Source organism: Hydra vulgaris, chromosome 11 (genome assembly GCF_038396675.1).
Source record: "Hydra vulgaris chromosome 11, alternate assembly HydraT2T_AEP".
NCBI classification, from domain to species: domain Eukaryota; kingdom Metazoa; phylum Cnidaria; class Hydrozoa; order Anthoathecata; family Hydridae; genus Hydra; species Hydra vulgaris.
This window is the reverse complement of record NC_088930.1, coordinates 30,200,390-30,218,011: the sequence shown is the minus strand read 5'-3', so window position 1 is coordinate 30,218,011 and position 17,622 is coordinate 30,200,390. Positions and strand designations below refer to the sequence as shown.

Here is a 17,622-nt window from a genome sequence, read left to right as displayed (position 1 = left end):
CTAGTTAGTGTGAGGGGAACAATGTTTTTAAAAACGTTTTTGTGTATTCTTAAAGTAAATCAAAATTTATAAATAGAATTTAAATTCCATCAAAAAATATTTTGGCGTTTTGAAGTGGTGACAATGTAAAATTTAGAAGCCGTCAATTAGGGAGGGAATTGTTTAAATCGTAAAAAATTGACTCGGAAAAAATTAAGATTTAAAAAACTCTAAATATACTCATAAGCTTTATGGTTCATCAAAACCATGGTACAAATCATGGTACAATGGTTCATTAAAAGGATCAAAAGGAGTTTTTAGGTATTTTTAGATGTGGTTGATTGTGAACTTCACAGGGTGAGTAGATCTCAAACTAATTATCAAAGAGCAGAGTTAATTGAGTTTGAGTTAGGAGTAAATTGAGAATTTAGGCAGAATTAATGAGTTAGAGTTTGGACAGAGTTAATTAAGAATTTAGACAGAATTAATCTTATATCTTATGTTGTATATTATTATATTATAACAAAAAAAAATTATTAAATAAATAATTCAAATTTATGTACCAAAAAAAATATATTACAATTTTAATACCTTCTATATGCAAAAACAACTCTGTTCTCATCATTATGAAAGTCGTTAGGTTGATTACCAGGAATGAGATGTGGCGCATAATCTGTCATTATAACAGAAGATTCCTAAAAATTTAAACTCTTTAAAAAATTTTAAACTATAAAAAGCAATTTTTTTTCTTTCTAGAAAGAAAAAAAATTTAAAGATGTTGACAAATGTATCACAAAACCTGAACTTTGTTTGGGAAATATATTTTATTTATGATTATTTTTAATGCTTGATAAAGAACTATTTCTTCAATATTACAAAGTAGTTCCTTCAATATTCTAAAGTAAGTATTTTTTTCAATATTCTAAAGTAATTATTTTCTCCAATATTCTAAAGTTATTCTTTTGTTTAATATTCTAAATTAATTTCTTCATAAACTATTTTCTTCAATATTCTAAAGTAATTATTTTCTTCAATATTCTAAAGTAATTTTTCCTAGAATTGTCTCTGCCTAAAAACCCAAAACATGTTCTTGACAAACAAACACAAAGAAACAAGTTAAGAACAGTGATATGGTATGATATAAGCTCTCTATTTCTTGCTAAAGAACTGTCTAAAACCCAGCGATTTTGAAAATTTTTTTGCCAAATTTATCTTAGGGTTAGTTTACTAAAATTACAGTAACCTCTATGATTGAAACTTATTTTATAACCAAACTATCAACTAGATATTTTGCTTATAAAATAAAACAAAAAAAACTTACACTCTCAACCTGATTGTTAGCTTGTGGATGTGAAATTTGCCAGGAACTTTGCTGAGAAAAGCCACCAGCAGAATTAATAATGTATTGATTGACTCCGCCATGTATTTGCATTTGGGCTAATTGATTCGATAAATGCGCAATTGGTTGTGGCATTGAATGTGACATCGAATTAGTCATGCTATCAATAGGAGGGCTAACCAGCTGCAAAATAAAAGTAGAAAATTATTAAACATTGTATACATATACTTTAAAAAAAAGAATTTATAAATCAACTCCAATAAATAAACAGTATAATATTTGGTCAAACTTACACCATTAGGAGAAACTGCAACTGCATATGAATGTGGAACAGGCCAGTTTGGAATCTAAAAACATTAAACTAAAACCTTGAATTCTAAATAAATATACAAATATAAAATTAAAATAATTCAAAAATTTATAATAATTTGAATTAATATTTAAAGTTAATATCTTTTTAAATATGAAAAGTTAAGTATACAAGATATATAATATTTCTTGAACTATATAATTGTAAAAAAATATTCTTTTTAACCTTTATAAATTTTATATATTTATTATAGATATTAGGGTGTCCTAGAAAAAATCTTTAAAATGCTCCCTTTTAAAAACCCTTTAAAAAATTGTCTTTTGGAAAGTTATTACAATAAGAAAAAACTTCATGGGAAATGTTTTAGGGGTCCATCAGATATTTTAAAAATTGAACCCTTTCCCAAAAAAATATGGCTATTTCTAAATAGCAACAAAAATGTATGAAAAGTGATCAATATATCTAATCTGAATAGTTCAATAAATTTGAATATCGAACGATGGACTACCTTTTCATTTGTAAACAAGCGTTTTATATAATAGTATTTATATAAAACAATAATTTATATAGTATAAAACCCTAGTATAAGACTAGTCTATTACAAGTCAAAATTCAGTGTCTTATAAAATGCAATTCTCGACTTCAATTGTTCAGTTATTTGTAGCAAACACTACTTTTTACACTAATTTTCATTCTTGGTGGCATTAAATTTTACAATGAGTGCCATGCCCTGTTCAGCACAGTCAATTTGACAAGGCATTGGTAAATTACAACCAGTCAGAATGGTTTAATTGTCTTCATATTGTAGTTAAGCATAAAAAACGCCTCAGCCATCCACTTAGCCATATGAATGGCACCTGGTCTCTTAAATGTTGCATCAATTTTAACCTAATCATATAGCCAGCAGCTGTAGAAAATTCAGGCGACCACCTCACAGATGCTTTTGAGTTTGTCACCTCACAGATGCTTTTGAGCTTGTCCCTTATGAAAGCAATCAATTTTTTACTTTTATTTTTCATTTTAGAGGTAAGCAGAATAATTGTATTAGCAAAATCCTATGAATCTATTCATAGATTTTTGCGTGTGCATTTATTTCCTAATGAGGGTACAGATCTAAAACTTAGTTTAATGGTTTTGAGGCTGCTGGTAGTAAGGTTTCCCAAACTCTGTGGTAACTCAACCTAATCATATAGCCCGCAGCTGTAACTCTTAGAGAGGTTAATTCTAACAACAACTGTAAAATATCAGAGTATTAACAGTGCCATGTTGCCCATGGATGGTATCCCAGTCAATGCTTTTGGTGTGCATTGTTGATGCCACATAAAGAGAACTAAGTTAAAACTATGTAATAATTAGCAGGACTGAGACAACTCCATAGCTCATTGCTTAGGAGGCCATGCTCTATTTATGAATGAGTCAAGTTCTCTTTAAACTTGAACCATGACAAAGTAACCAAAAATATTAAGATAAAAAACCATTCTCATCACCTAACTATTTCAATATATCTTTCACAAATATTTGTGGTCTTCGAAGTAACTTTCCATCAGTTGAATCTCACCTCTTGTAAAATTTACCACTTTGCTCTTTGTGAGACTTATTTAAATTCAATTGTTCCTTCTTCAGATCTCAGTATTGATGGTTACTATCCTTTAATTTGCAAAATTAAAGGATAGTAACCATCAATGCTTGGCATTGCAGCACACGTATGCATCAATTCACCTGTTTGTTGAGAAATCAGGTTTGATTCCTCTGATCATTCTTTTATGTGCTTCTGCTCAGCACCTCTATCATCTTGCTCCTTATTTTTTGATTGTTCTCCTTCTCTAATTAAAAAATTACTGCTTTCACAAGAACTAAAATTTGATTAGGTAATTGGTTCAAGTTCAAACCAAATGTCTTTTAATGTTAACATTTTTATATTAACAATTTTTTTTTATCATGCTGGAAATCAAAATATCTATTAGCAGCTCAATGTTTTTTTCATACATTTCTATTCACATAATTAATTCTATGATTGTTAACTATTCACATCATTTATCTTTACTTAATATCTTTATTTTTGTAATTGATAGATTTTTTTTGTGTACCAATGATTATAACAATGATGAAGTTTTGATCATATTTACTGATCATATAAATCTACTGATCATATGAATCTAACTACCTTATTTTAATCAAAAAATTAATTTCTGGTCCTAATAAATACAAAGTATAAACTTGCAAATAAAAACTGTTGAAAGAAAAAGGATAAACATCTCTAATTCATGATATTTGCAAGTTTTTTGTTAAGTAAATTTTGTTTACTTTTTTAAAGCTAAAACTTCTTTCAACTTTTAAATAAACAAAAAAATTATTTAGCAAAATGTCTTTGTTGCGAATTCTTTAGACCACTAATCTTCTTGTTATTCTTATGTTTTCTTAAAGGTTGTTAGTACAAAAGTTGTTCAAAAATAAAAAATATTAAATATTTGCTTAAATATTTTTAAGAGCATTTTAAATATTAGGTAAAAATAAAAAATTGTTTTGAATTAAATTTTCAAGAACTTTTATTTTTCTTATCAAAATAATAAATTACAGATAAATGAACAAATAATAAATTTATAGACAACACATAAAAATATAATTCTTACAGGATAAGAGACTCCTATTGAACCACCATTTTCATGAGATCCCATTAAACCACCAAGTCTACGCTTCATCTTTTGATAAAAAAAGATATTTTCAATAAAAAAAAACTAAAGATAGAACATTAAAAAATATTTAATAAAATATTAAGAAATTAGAAAGAACCATACAAAAAAAAATTACCATCTGAAAAGCAGCTCGTGCAGTACCACTGTTTATAAAAAAAAGTTATTAAAAAATGTAATTATAACAAAGTTATGTTCTAAAAATCTTTCACATTTTGATCAAATTGATTTTTTACATTTTCAAACTAGGAAAAACAAATATTTTTAATAAAATTTAAAATACATACGAAGAATTGTTTCTAATTTCATTTTCCATTAACGCCTTCCATGGATCTGGAATATTTGTTAAAAGCAGTTAAAGTATATCTTATTCAAAAATTTTAAATAAAAATATTAAATTAAGTCCTAGTTATTAGCTAACTATTCTTTTAGTTAAATTTATTCAAAATTTTAGCTAACTAACTAGGGGGTAAATATTCTTCTAGCTAACTAACTAGAGGGTAAATATTCTTCTAGCTAGCTCTAAGGGGGTAAATATTCTTTTAGCTAGCTAACTAGGGGGTAAATATTCTTCTAGGTAGTTAACTAGGGGTGTAAATTTAAATGAAAAAAACTATAAATTTCCTAAAACTTATGTTGGTCAATTTAGATATAATTCAAACTCTTACACCGTATATTCTTTATTAAAAGTGATCTTATTCAACAAATTATTTGTTTGGAACAAACATTATAACAACCTTTACATTCACAAACTTACTCTCTTCCATAATGGTATCAAAATATGGTTGTACAAATAATTAGGGTTAAAAATGAGGATATGCATAGTCATTGCACCAGAAGGAACAATCAACCTTAACACGATAATAATACTGACCAAAATTGATGAAGAGTATGGGAAAGAGAAAGTATGGATTGGAAGTTGTGAAGTATGTAAAAGAAATTGACATAAACAAATAAACAATATAATATATATATATATATATATATATATATATATATATATATATATATATATATATATATATATATAATGATAATATAATTTATATTAGTTAATTATTATTTATATTATATTAATATATATATATATATATATATATATATATATATATATATATATATATATATATATATATATATATATATATATATATATATATATATAAATGATAATATAATTTATATTAGTGATATTTAATGGTTTTAAATCATAATAACTATATTTGATAAAAACAAACTATACAACTATAAAAACTGACTATACAATTTAAAAAAAAAATATTGTACGATCTTCTAGCAATGTTAAGTTATCTGCACCAAAATATTGAATTGTTTATTACAGTTATAAATTCATAACATACCAATGCATTAAAAGATAGAACGATTTTCCAATTTAAAGTTTTAATTCACATTTCCAATCTAAAGCCTTAATTCACTAACATGTTAAATTATATTAACTTGTTAAATTCACTGATTTGTTAATTATATTCTATGAATATATCTGTAACAAAACATCTTATCGTTCATTATGGTTATTAATCCATAAAATGTCAAAGCATTAAAACAATCTTTTATCCCACCTGGTGTTAAATCACTCTCAAAACTTAAAACTAGACGCATACTTATTATTTATTATCTTAATTTTGAGCTTTTATTTATTTGATATTGTTTCCTTTTTTTGAATGTGTTTTCATACAAGTTTAATATCTTCTTTTGAAAAATTTTTTGTTCTTCAGTATAAAATTTATTTACTCTTTAAGATGTTTTAAATTTGTATTCTTGAAGTTTATCCATTAAACATTCTCTCCTTTTTAAATAACTTCAAAATTAAAAAAAAACACAGCGTACCTTGTTTTATTTTCTTTTGTCCTCCATCTGCAAATTTAATGAACAATGGTTCATTGCTACCTAAGATAAAAGTATAAATTAATTCTCAAAATAAAAAATATTTTTTTTGCCACTATACTAGTCTTTCGTCATTTTAACAAACTTTATAATAAAGGCATGTAAAATTTTATAAGGAATACATTTCTCTCAACTATTACAAAATATTATTAAGTACTAAAATCTGCATAAGTGCTATTAAGTTTTATATATATATATATATATATATATATATATATATATATATATATATATATATATATATATATATATATATATATATATATATTGACAAATGAATTTATTGAAAAAAATTTTTTTTTTTTTGTAATGCTCTCAACCTTTTATTTGGTTCCATTTAATGAAAAAATGATACTGGGAAATTTTGGACACAATATGTTAAGGTTTAGGGGTTGTTCAATCCAATATTTTATTTTTACAAAGCTGCTCGAACCCACATTTTTCATATTTTATCATTTATCTTTTCTATTTTACTAATTAAGTTGACAATGCTATCAATATTTTATTATTTGTTAATCTAATGAGTCATGCATAATACACATTGTTTTTTTTAGAAAATTAAAAAGTAAAAATAAAATAAGTTGGCTGGCATTTAAAACACCCATTGTAATATTTCATCACCCAGTTAAGTTACTGCATCAGTATTGCACTACTGCTAAAACTATTGCATTATCCTGTAAATACAAAATACATTTTTAAAACACATTATTAGAGAGATATTTTCAAAATTGATTTATTGTAAATGGAGACAAGAAGTCAAAATGAACTATGGTGTATTGGTCAAGCTACATCTGTGATCACAGGGCACAAGTTGCCATCTAAAAGACAAGTTTTAAAATCTTATTTTTTCTTCAAAAATAACAACAATGTAAAAGAAAGTGCAGGCCTTGTGACAGATCAGGTTCTAGACTTTTGGCAAAGAGCTAGAATTCCAACAAAACAATGTTATCATGTTATAACACATGTTGAAAAACTTGTTGAGAAATACAGAAAGCTGAAAAAGAATAAAGGCAGAAAAACAGAAACTCAGCAAAGAAATGTGGAAATTTTTTCTCAAGAAATTGAAGAACTATTTGATATTGCTCATGAAGATGCTTTAAAATTAATGACAATAGAAGAAGACAAGACCTTTCTTACACTACAAAGAGAAGGAAGAAAAGACTATATGAGTTTAGTTGATTGTGGAATTATTCAAACAAAAACAGCGTATTTTAAACAGAAAAAAAGCAAATGAAGAAAGAGAAACAAAAGAGTTAAAAAGAAAAAAAGAAGGAATGTGTTCAACAGACACAGACCTAGTTTTGACAGAATCAGACTCCTCTCAGGGTACAGATAATGAAGTAGATGACTTTATTCCATCATCAGCAAAGAAACTGAAAAAGAGTGAAAAAACAGAAAAAAAGAAAGTGATTATTCCAGCATTTTGTTCAGCTCTTGATCGTTTGAAAATTCCCAATCGTTCTGGTTCCTTGGTTTTGTCTACAGTTTGTCAAGGGTTAGGTGCCAATATTGAACATTTATCTACATCATATGAATCTCTTCGATGTGCACGTATTGAAAATCGTAAAGAAATTGCAAAAAGAATTATTTTAGAGTTCAAACCAGATTCCATTAACTGCACATTAGGATGGAAAATTGTTATCCGATTTGACAAGCAGAAATGAAGTGGATCGACTGGCCATATTAGTGACAGGATATGATGTAGAAAAACTGTTGTCAGTCCGAAAACTGGATAGAGGCACTGGTGAACAAATGAGTTATGCAACAGAACAAGCTTTAAAAGATTTGAACATTTCATATGACAGAATTGTGGCGCTCTGTTTTGATACTACTTCAAGCCACACAGGTATACATTCAGGTGCTTGTACCTTGCTGGAAAAATTAATTGGAAAGTCTTTATTATACACAGCCTGTCGACACTATATTCATGAAGTGATTTTATCCCATGTTTACAAAACTTGTTTTGGAACATTTTCTGGTCCAGAGGTTAAGTTGTTTCAACGATTTCGTGATCAGTGGAGTAAACTTAATTCTAAATCATGGCTCTTAACTGATGCAGATCTCAAAGTATATGGCTCACTTGTACCATCAGCTATAGAATTTGCTGTAATTATGATGCAAGGATCAAAACAACCTCGCAACAATTACATTGAGATTTGCCACTAGCAATAATTTTTTTAGGAAAAACTCCTCCAGGTCAAAAGGGAATAACTTTTTGTTCTCCTGGTGCTATGCACCAAGCATGATGGATGGCAAAAGCACTGTACTCTATTAAAATCTACTTGTTTCGATATCAATTTTATTTAACAAAAAATGAAGAGAAAAATCTTCTACGATTTTCGATTTTTTCAATATTGATTTACATGGAACATTGGTTTCGGGCTCCCATTTCTTCATCTGCTCCTCACAATGACCTGACACTGATTAGGAAATTGAATAAATTCAAAATATTTGACAAAGAAGTAGCTGAATCTGCCATAAAAGCCATTGCAGGACATTTATGGTATTTAACTGAAGACCTTGTGAGTCTCTCTTTTTTCAGTAATGATGTTGATAACCAAACTAAAGAAAAAATTTTGATTGCGCTTGAAAAGCCAGCCAATAAAACCCAGATAAAAAGGGTTGAAGGTAAAGGATTAATGGATAAAATTGTAAGCATAAACTTAGATGACTTTGTAACAAATAGATAAAATATCTATTTGAATTGCTTGGAATAAATTGGGCATTTATGAAGGAACATTGCCCAGACAAGTGGAGTACAATAACGGAATACCAGGATGCACATAAAATTGTTAATTCTATGAAAGTTGTGAATGACACAGCTGAATGAGCAGTGAAACTGGTTTCAGATTACACAAAAATCTTGACAAAAGATGAAACTCAATTGCAATATATTTTACAAATTGTGGAAGAACATCGACGTCAAATTCCAGATATGCGAGTCTACAATTGTTAACGCATTAATAAAAACAAGTGAACAACCTGAATCAAACATTGATTAAAATCATATAAATAACACTAAACTTGAATAAAATAATTAAAATTTGTAGTAATGAAAAAAATAAAAAAGTATATTCATTTTTACTTTACGTTGACCCTTAAATCTGATAATATCAAGCTCATTGAGCAACCTCTAGATATGAAAATATCCTAATAATATTTTGCACAGTATATTTTTTAGTTAAAAGGAACACAATAAAGGGTTGAGAGTTCAATTTCGAGCACTTTGATTTTTTTTTGTCGCCCTAATATATATATATAAATAATAAATTAATATTAATGAACAAAAAAATAGTCTCCACAATCAAATCCCGATACATATGTTCATTTTGCTGCAAGTTACCCTATCTATCAGTTATGCAGATTTGCACACATTTTTATACACAGTGTACATCACACTTATGCAGATTCTCACTTAATTAGCCTTCAAATTTATATTTGTTTTCATTCGAGTTCAGCTACCTCATCTTGTGATCTTAGTGTTGATGGTTATCTTCCTTTAATTCGTAAAGACTCCAATAGCTACATGCTTGGCCTGGGCATTTACATCCATAAAAATTCACCCATTTATCAGGAAACTAGATTTGAATCCACAGACTATTCTTTTATGTGCTTTCGTTTAACACCACTTCACTCTATCGGCTTTCTCTTTGTTCTATATCGCTCTCCTTCATCTCAAGACTGCACTCTTTTTGATGTTATTTTTGATCAAATTAACCAAGCCCTCTCTCTTTATCCATCAGCCATATCGTTGTTGTTGGTGACTTTAATGCTCATCACACTGAATGGCTTGGCTCTAGTGTCAGTGACTCTGCAGGCGTTAAGGCCCACAACTTTTGCCTTTCTCATTCTCTAACTCAAATAGTTAACTTTTTAACTTGCTTTCCAGACAACCTGAATCATTTACCTTCTACTCGACCTATGTCTTGTTTCTGATCCTAGTCAATACTCAGTTTCTCCACATTCACCCTTAGATGCTTCTGATCACCGTTTGATCTCTTTAAAACTTTAAATCTCATTCTTCTTCATCATCAGAATCCCCCTATCATCGTATCTCTCACAACTACCTTAAAGTTGACTGGGACTCTTTCCGTGAATTTCTTTGTGATGGCCCTTGGGTAGAAATCTTTCATCTTCTTGCTGATAAATGTGCTTCTTACATAACTTTGTGGATTCAGGCTGGCATGGAATCTTTTATTTCCTCTTGACAATTCCAGGTCAAGCCTCACTCTTCTCCATGGTTTTCCTTACATTGTGCTGCTGCAATTGCCAATCCAAACCATTACTTCTGTATCTATCAGCAAAACGATTCTCCAGAAAACAGACATCTGTTTACTATTGCTAGAAACCATTGTAAAAAAGTATTGCCTAACACCAAAAGCCCTCTATTCTCAGGTCATGAAATCTTATATTTCATTTCAAAAAGTAGGCTCTCATGACTTCTGGAGAATCTTTAACAGTATCAATAATAAGGGCAAACCTGTTATTTGTACAGTTCAGATTTTATTATTGCACCTAAAGGCAAAGCTGAATTGTTTGCTAAGAACTTTTTATTAATACTATCTCCTGATTCTATTAGTTGCGTTCTACCTAATATTTCCAACATACAGATGAATGCATTGCTCGACATTTGTATTACTCCAGCTTCTGTATCTAAAGTGATTTCCTGCTTAGAAGCAATCTGACTTGTCTAACTGCTGTCCCATTAGTCTTCTTCCTATCATAAGCAAGGTTTTTGGCTCTTCAATTAACAAACACTTAATCTCTCATCTTGAATCTAATAACTTACTTTCTGATCATCAATGTGGATTTCGATCTTCTTGTTCTACAGCTGATCTGCTAACAGTAACAACTGATAGGTTTTTTCTTGCATTAGATAGAAGTGGAGAAGTTAAGGCTATTGCTCTTGACATTTCTAAGGCTTTTGATAAAGTTTGGCATGCTGGTCTTCTCCATAAGCTTTCTTCTTACGGTATCAGCTAACATCTTTAAGATTATTGAATCCTTTGTTGCCAATCATAGTATAAAAGTTGTCCTTGATCGATAGCACTCTTCTTCATATCTTGTAACTTCAGGGGTTCCTCAAGGTTTTATTCTTGGCCCTATACTCTTTTTAATTTACATTAACGATCTTCCAGATATTCTCACATCTAAGGTGGCATTGTTCGCTGATGATACTACCATTTATTCTTGTCTTGATAAGAAGCCAACACTCTCTGGTCGTTTGGAGGGGGCATTTGAGTTTAAAAAGGATCTCACTTCTGCTACAGCATGGGGCTCATAGTGGCTGGTGAACTTTATTTCCTATAATGAGCACTGCTCTAAAGAGCTAATGTCTCTTGTGCTATCTACTTAAATTCATTTTCTTGTTACTCATCATTCAATTAACTCTCATCCTTTTTCTGTGATTATTCCTAAGAGCTCCAAAAACTCTTATTCATCTAGTTTTTTCCCTCAAACATCAGTTCTTTGGAATTTGCTTCCTTCATCTTGCTTTCCTGATTTGTATAATTAGCAATCTTTTAAGTTGTCTGCCAATATAAAAATCAATCTTTTCTCTTCCAGTACATTCCAACTCTGGTTGGAATCCAAAACAGTGGTTGCTTGCATTCCAACTCTGGTTGAACTCCAAAACAGTGATTGCTTGCAGCCTTGTTGAAACCGAAGTTGTTGAAAAATATATATACATAATATAATAAGTATTGCAGTAATTTATATTAAAAAAAAAATTAACTAATATTAATAAAGATTAATTATATTTGATACTACTCAAAACATATACAAGATATATATAAAAATTTATATTTTTTAATTATATTTGATACTATTTAAGACTTAACAACTTAGTTGACAGCAAAAATTCTTTATATATATTCTTTTACTCAAATGTCTTCTCAAGATGGTTGTCAAACCACTGTAAGTCATAACTACTGAACATCATCAAATAGCCACTGGATGTATTAATATTATGTATTGACCTGTGAACCATTTAAAACTACTAGACCATCAAATTACTGGATATCTATGTTATAGGATCAATAAAGCCACTGGATGTTGTATTGATATTTCTTATTGAACAGTTTTTGTGACAACTTATATTTTATTATAAAGCTGAATTTTCTTATTAATACATAAAAAGAAAACTTAAATGTGATTAATGATCTATTTTTATAAGTCAAATTTTTCTTATTTCACTACTCAAATTAAAGGATTATCACACACTACATAAAAAAAAACAAAATGTTTCATAAAAAGGTTTTATTCATAGATGTGGAGACGACTATCACTCTCAACATTTTAGTCTTTAATAAAGTTTAGCATGCTGGTGCATGCCTGCATATATTCTCCATAAGTTCTCTTCTTATGGTGTATCAGGTAATATCTTTAAAATTATTGAATCCTTTCTTATCAATCCTATTGTAAAAGTTTTCCTCAATGGTCAGCACTCTTTTTCATTTACTCTAACTTCAGGGGCTCCTCAAGGTACTATCCTTGGTCTTATACTTACTACAATTTACTTTAATGATCTCCCTGAAATTCACACATCTAAGGTGGCATTGTTAGCTGACGATGCTACCATTTATTCTTGTCTTGATAAGATGCCAAAACTCTCTGAGTGCTTGGAGGGGGGCATTTGAGCTTGAAAAGGATCTGACTACTCGACAGCATAGGGCTCTCAGTGGGTGGTGAACTTTAATTCAGATAAAATTCAATTCTTTTAGCTAATCATTAGGGGTCATCCATAAAGTATGTACGCTTTTTTTTTCGTCTATCCTCCCCTTTCTCGCATTTTGCAATATGCTTTTTCGAGTACCCTCCACCTCCCTAAAAGCACCTATGCTTTTAACCTATTTATCTAACATATTATGATATTTTTTTAAATTTAGTGCCTCCTTTCTTTTATAATTGACCCACTGCCCTCCATCTCATATATGCCATTTGCAGACCTGCTCTTCCCCTCTGAGCATATGTACTTTATGGACGATCCCTTATTGCAATAATCTAGATCTTTCTATATTTATGAACTGTAGTGTACTTAATAATTTATCTACCCTATGTATTCTAAAATTAACTTTTACTTTTGATGCTTCTTGGAAACCATATATCAAATCCATTGCAAAATAAGCATCTGCTAAAGTTACATCTCTTTATTGTGCTCACAACTTTCTTTCTCAGCATTCTTTTATCTCTATAAAACTCTCTAATCTGTCCTTGTATGGAATACTGTTGGATCTTCCAATGATGCTTTTTCTTTTTTAGACAAGATGTAATAATGGATTATAAATATAGTTGAACCTGCTTTTGCAGTGAACCTCCAACCATTGTCACATCGTCATAAAATTCATTCACGTGTTACTCACCATTCAATTAAGCCTCATCCTTTTACTGTGATTGTTCAGCCACAGTTAAAGGTCAAATGCTCCCAAAACTCTTATTTGTCTAGTTTTTTTTTTTAGATGAAGGAGGAAATTCCTTGAACATCACTTCTTTGGAATTTACTCCATCATTTATTTATCTTGTTTTCATAATTAATATAATTTGCAATCTTTAAAGTTATCTGTTAACTATTATCTTGGCTTTTAAATTTCATCTTTTCTCTTCCAGTAACTTCTAACTCTAATAGTGGTTGCTTGCAGCCTTGTTGAAAATGAAGATTATAAAAAAAAAAAAAAATTATTTTGTAATGCAACAAATATTCTATTTATTTCAAATTAGCATAAAGAAATATGTAGAGAAAATAAAGAAATATTTATGTTATATAACATACAAGTTTATACTACATGGCTACTTCAAATAAAACCTGTTATAGAAAAAAGAAACTGTTAAAAAGTTATTTATAAACTTTCCTACAATTCTTGTTTTGTTTTTTACAGAACTTATATCAAATGTTAACAAAAACTCACCATCAAAATAATGGTTATTTAATTTTGCAATTATTTGCTCGCAAATTTCTTTTGTTTCCATCCTACATTAAATACAAAGAAAACTTTCAAACAAAGTATATTTAATTTTGCCTTAATAAAACAAGGTTTAGATTTTTCAAACCACACAAGTGTAGAAAAATTGACGATTTCATGTTGTGTTTATTTTTACGTTCATTATGTTGTGTTTCTTTTTATAACTTACTTTTAGTACGCAATGCCATTTCCAAGAAATGTTATTAAATGTTATTAAAAGCTTCTTTGTGTTTTTTATTTTTTTTATTTAATTTAAATGTCGATGTTACTTACTAGAAACAAAGCTTGTAAGTACTTCACTTTTTTTATTGTTGTTGCTATATTTTAATAATAGTTCAATTAATTCAAATAACTTCAATTAATTAGTTAGTAATGCAAGTTTTGTTTTTAAGGTTAGTTATAATACACTTTTTTTGTGTGCATATATATATATATACATATATATATATATATATTACTCGAACACCACACTGTTGTCTGGACTGTGGTGCACATCTACCCAGGGCTTGACATGGTTCAATTCACAGCATTCAAATGTAATCATAAGCATTGACTTTCTGACCAGATTAAAGATCAAAACATTTTGAGACCATCAGTAGAAACAAGGCCAGATATCATAACCAAAGCCAGATGTTTGGTCTTGAATTTATACTTTACATGCTCTGAAACTGCTCGGACTATTCGATGACTAATAAAAACAATTGTTCTGCTGACTCAGAACAATTGTTTTATTAGTCATCAAATAGTCCAAGAATCAACAGTAAACAATTCGAGTGAATAATGTTTGTAGGTTTTCAACTTAATTTTTAATTCAATTTAATCTATTTCTTCAGAATCAAAAGTTCCTTTGATCTTTTATTTTTTTTTTCTTTGACACTTGGGGAAACAAGGTGTTTTTTAAACTTGGCTCTTGACTTTGCCATAAGATTCTTTCAAACCACATTTTCAATGGTATGCTCCCTCATTGAGAGCTCTTTAGCTGATAAATTTTGCTCTTGATTTATAATTCAATTGCAGAGTTGGAACAGAACCTCTTTTAACCTCTGTCAACAATAACAAACTATGTGCATAAAAAAAAACACTTATTTTAATTATCTGTATTCAGGAAGCTTGTCAACTTATGGGAACAGGCAGGTTTTACGATGACTTCATTGTGACCAAGCAAACTATTAAGACTAGAAGCACCAAGAAATTCAAAGAATATAAAGAATACCTGCCATAGGGGCAGCTACAAAATGAAGATGAATAGTTTTTTGAAAGAGGGAGAAGTGGTCTATTTCATACCAGATAGAGATTTTTTGATAAAGTGCTCTCTTCTTTATTCATAAAACAAATATTTAATCAAAAGTGATAGAAAAGTCGACAAAGTTAGGAAAGTGATAAAAAGATTTTAGAAATTAAAAGCTCCAAAGAAAGTGATCAAAGCAATGCCATTTAAAGAATACTTGAATATCTGATCATTTAAAGAATGCTTGAATACTGAGATCTCTGATCAGAATATCGAACTGTGTTTTGACACAACACCCATTAACACTGGGGAAAAAAAACAGTGCCTTAAACGTTATTATTTCCTATGTTCTAGGTAAACTAATTTTTTGGTTAAAATGCAGACATTATCTATAAAAAGTACGTTAGTCATGTTATAAAAGAAATTTTTTTTCTTACATGTGGCCCCAGCAAAAAGCTTTATGCAATTCCGTTTTTAGATGTGGCCCCAGCAAGAGGCTTTATGCAAATTCATTGTCAATGAACAGCAATACCTTTTGTTTTTACTGTTTGAGATCTCCATGGAACTTCTGCTCTGGAAAGTAAAAGATATTGAAGCTTTTGAAAATAAGGAAGTTTCCCAGTCTTTTACTTACTTTTTTTTTAATATGTGTAAGAAAACTTGCAGTTGTAAATGACTGTGCCACATCAATTTAATTATGATTTCATTGAGAGAACACACAATGAAGATAGGCTTCTGGATACTGTCCAGGTATTTTATTATATAACACAAAATATAAATGAGATTTTCTAGTAATTATTAATAATATTGGTTGTTAATGTATGAAAAATATTTTTATAAATTTATGTAATTTGATGTAAACTGTCTAGTAAAATAACCCCCAAGCAGCAAAAAAGACTTGAAATTGAAACTTAAATCAAAAATAATATTAAAAAAAAAAAAACTTATACTAAATTTCTCTTTTGTAGATGACTTTGATAAATGAATGTTACATTCTCGTTTTCAAAAAAAGATGTGCGCACATACTTGTTTGAAATTTATTCACTGTTTTAACAAGATTATTCACATTTTTTAACAAGAATATTTCAACAAGTTGTTGTGTAGCTAGTTACTCAAAAAGATGGGAAAACTAATGTGGATTTAAAGTTTATAGTTTATTTTGGAAAATTAATTTTTAAAAGTAGGAGACAGAAACTGGATTAACACTAATGGATGAGCCTAATCCATCTGATTTCATAACTCCTATTTCTAGTTCGATCTAAAAAAGAGAAAAGAAAAGTTTCCTATGAAGCTTTATGTAAAAAACAACAATCATTTGACTATCAATATTATCATCTGCGATATAGATCTTGATAACTATACTGAGAAAATACATTATGACACCAAACCATTTATATATATTTATAAAGCAGAATTTTAAACTTTTTACTTTCAATTAATGCAGCACAGAACTTAATTGAATTATTGAACTCGAAAAAATAAGCTTTACTTAAACAAAGTAAACATATTTCATACCAAAATCTAACATCAGACAAACAAAAGAATTTTTGTTTAGTCTTATCTTAAAGAATGCTAATGTCCCTCTTCAAAAAAGTTAAAATTTGGTTCACTTGCGATTGTTGTTTGAAGACCATTTTAATATTGTGTTTATAAAGCTAAAAGTCTTTTAAATAAAGTCTTTATTTGATGGACTTTATTAAAGATACTGCTTTTTTGCAGTAGTGTCCTGCAATAGTGTAATACTTTAAAAATAATAATACCAATTTTCTGCTAGAGTTGTTAATCTGATTTTTTGCCAAATTGTGGAGCAATAAAGAACCTACAAAAATGTTTTTGAAAAAAAGTTTAAAGACTGTTTGTATTATTTATTGTACTGAAGTTTTTATTGCAAGAAAATTTTTTTGACTTTACAATAGCAAACTTGATTCAGTTATAAACATATAGATACCATTTAATTTGTAACTGGTATATAATAAAAAGTTAGTTTGCAGAGGCAATTAGTTCATTATCTGCTGACTGGAGTGGTTGTGTATTAGACAGATTACTATATCAAATGAACTTTTATCAGAAGCTTAAACCTAGTTGCTATATACTTGCTGACAGAGTGTGTTGATTCCTATTGCTTACTCCTGTTATTAGATAACCATTGTGTTTCTTTTATGTAAAATAATTTGACTGTATCTTTAGGTTACCATATTTATTAATTTGCTAAA

General features: G+C 28.8%; 1 protein-coding gene across 6 annotated transcripts in view; it reads right to left on the bottom strand.

Moving 5' to 3' along the window:
- The window catches only part of LOC100209155 (RNA-binding motif, single-stranded-interacting protein 1), a 74,032-nt gene that overhangs the window by 6,550 nt on the left and 49,860 nt on the right, over positions 1–17,622 (bottom strand). For all 6 annotated transcript variants that reach the window (XM_065810720.1, XM_065810718.1, XM_065810717.1 and 3 more), the window contains exons 9-16: positions 14,128–14,189; positions 6,167–6,226; positions 4,606–4,651; positions 4,437–4,464; positions 4,259–4,327; positions 1,612–1,665; positions 1,301–1,501; positions 571–674 (exon numbers count right to left, since the gene is read on the bottom strand). In XM_065810720.1, coding sequence (XP_065666792.1) covers positions 571–674; positions 1,301–1,501; positions 1,612–1,665; positions 4,259–4,327; positions 4,437–4,464; positions 4,606–4,651; positions 6,167–6,226; positions 14,128–14,189 — 624 coding nt within the window. The remainder of the gene's footprint in view (positions 1–570; positions 675–1,300; positions 1,502–1,611; positions 1,666–4,258; positions 4,328–4,436; positions 4,465–4,605; positions 4,652–6,166; positions 6,227–14,127; positions 14,190–17,622) is intronic.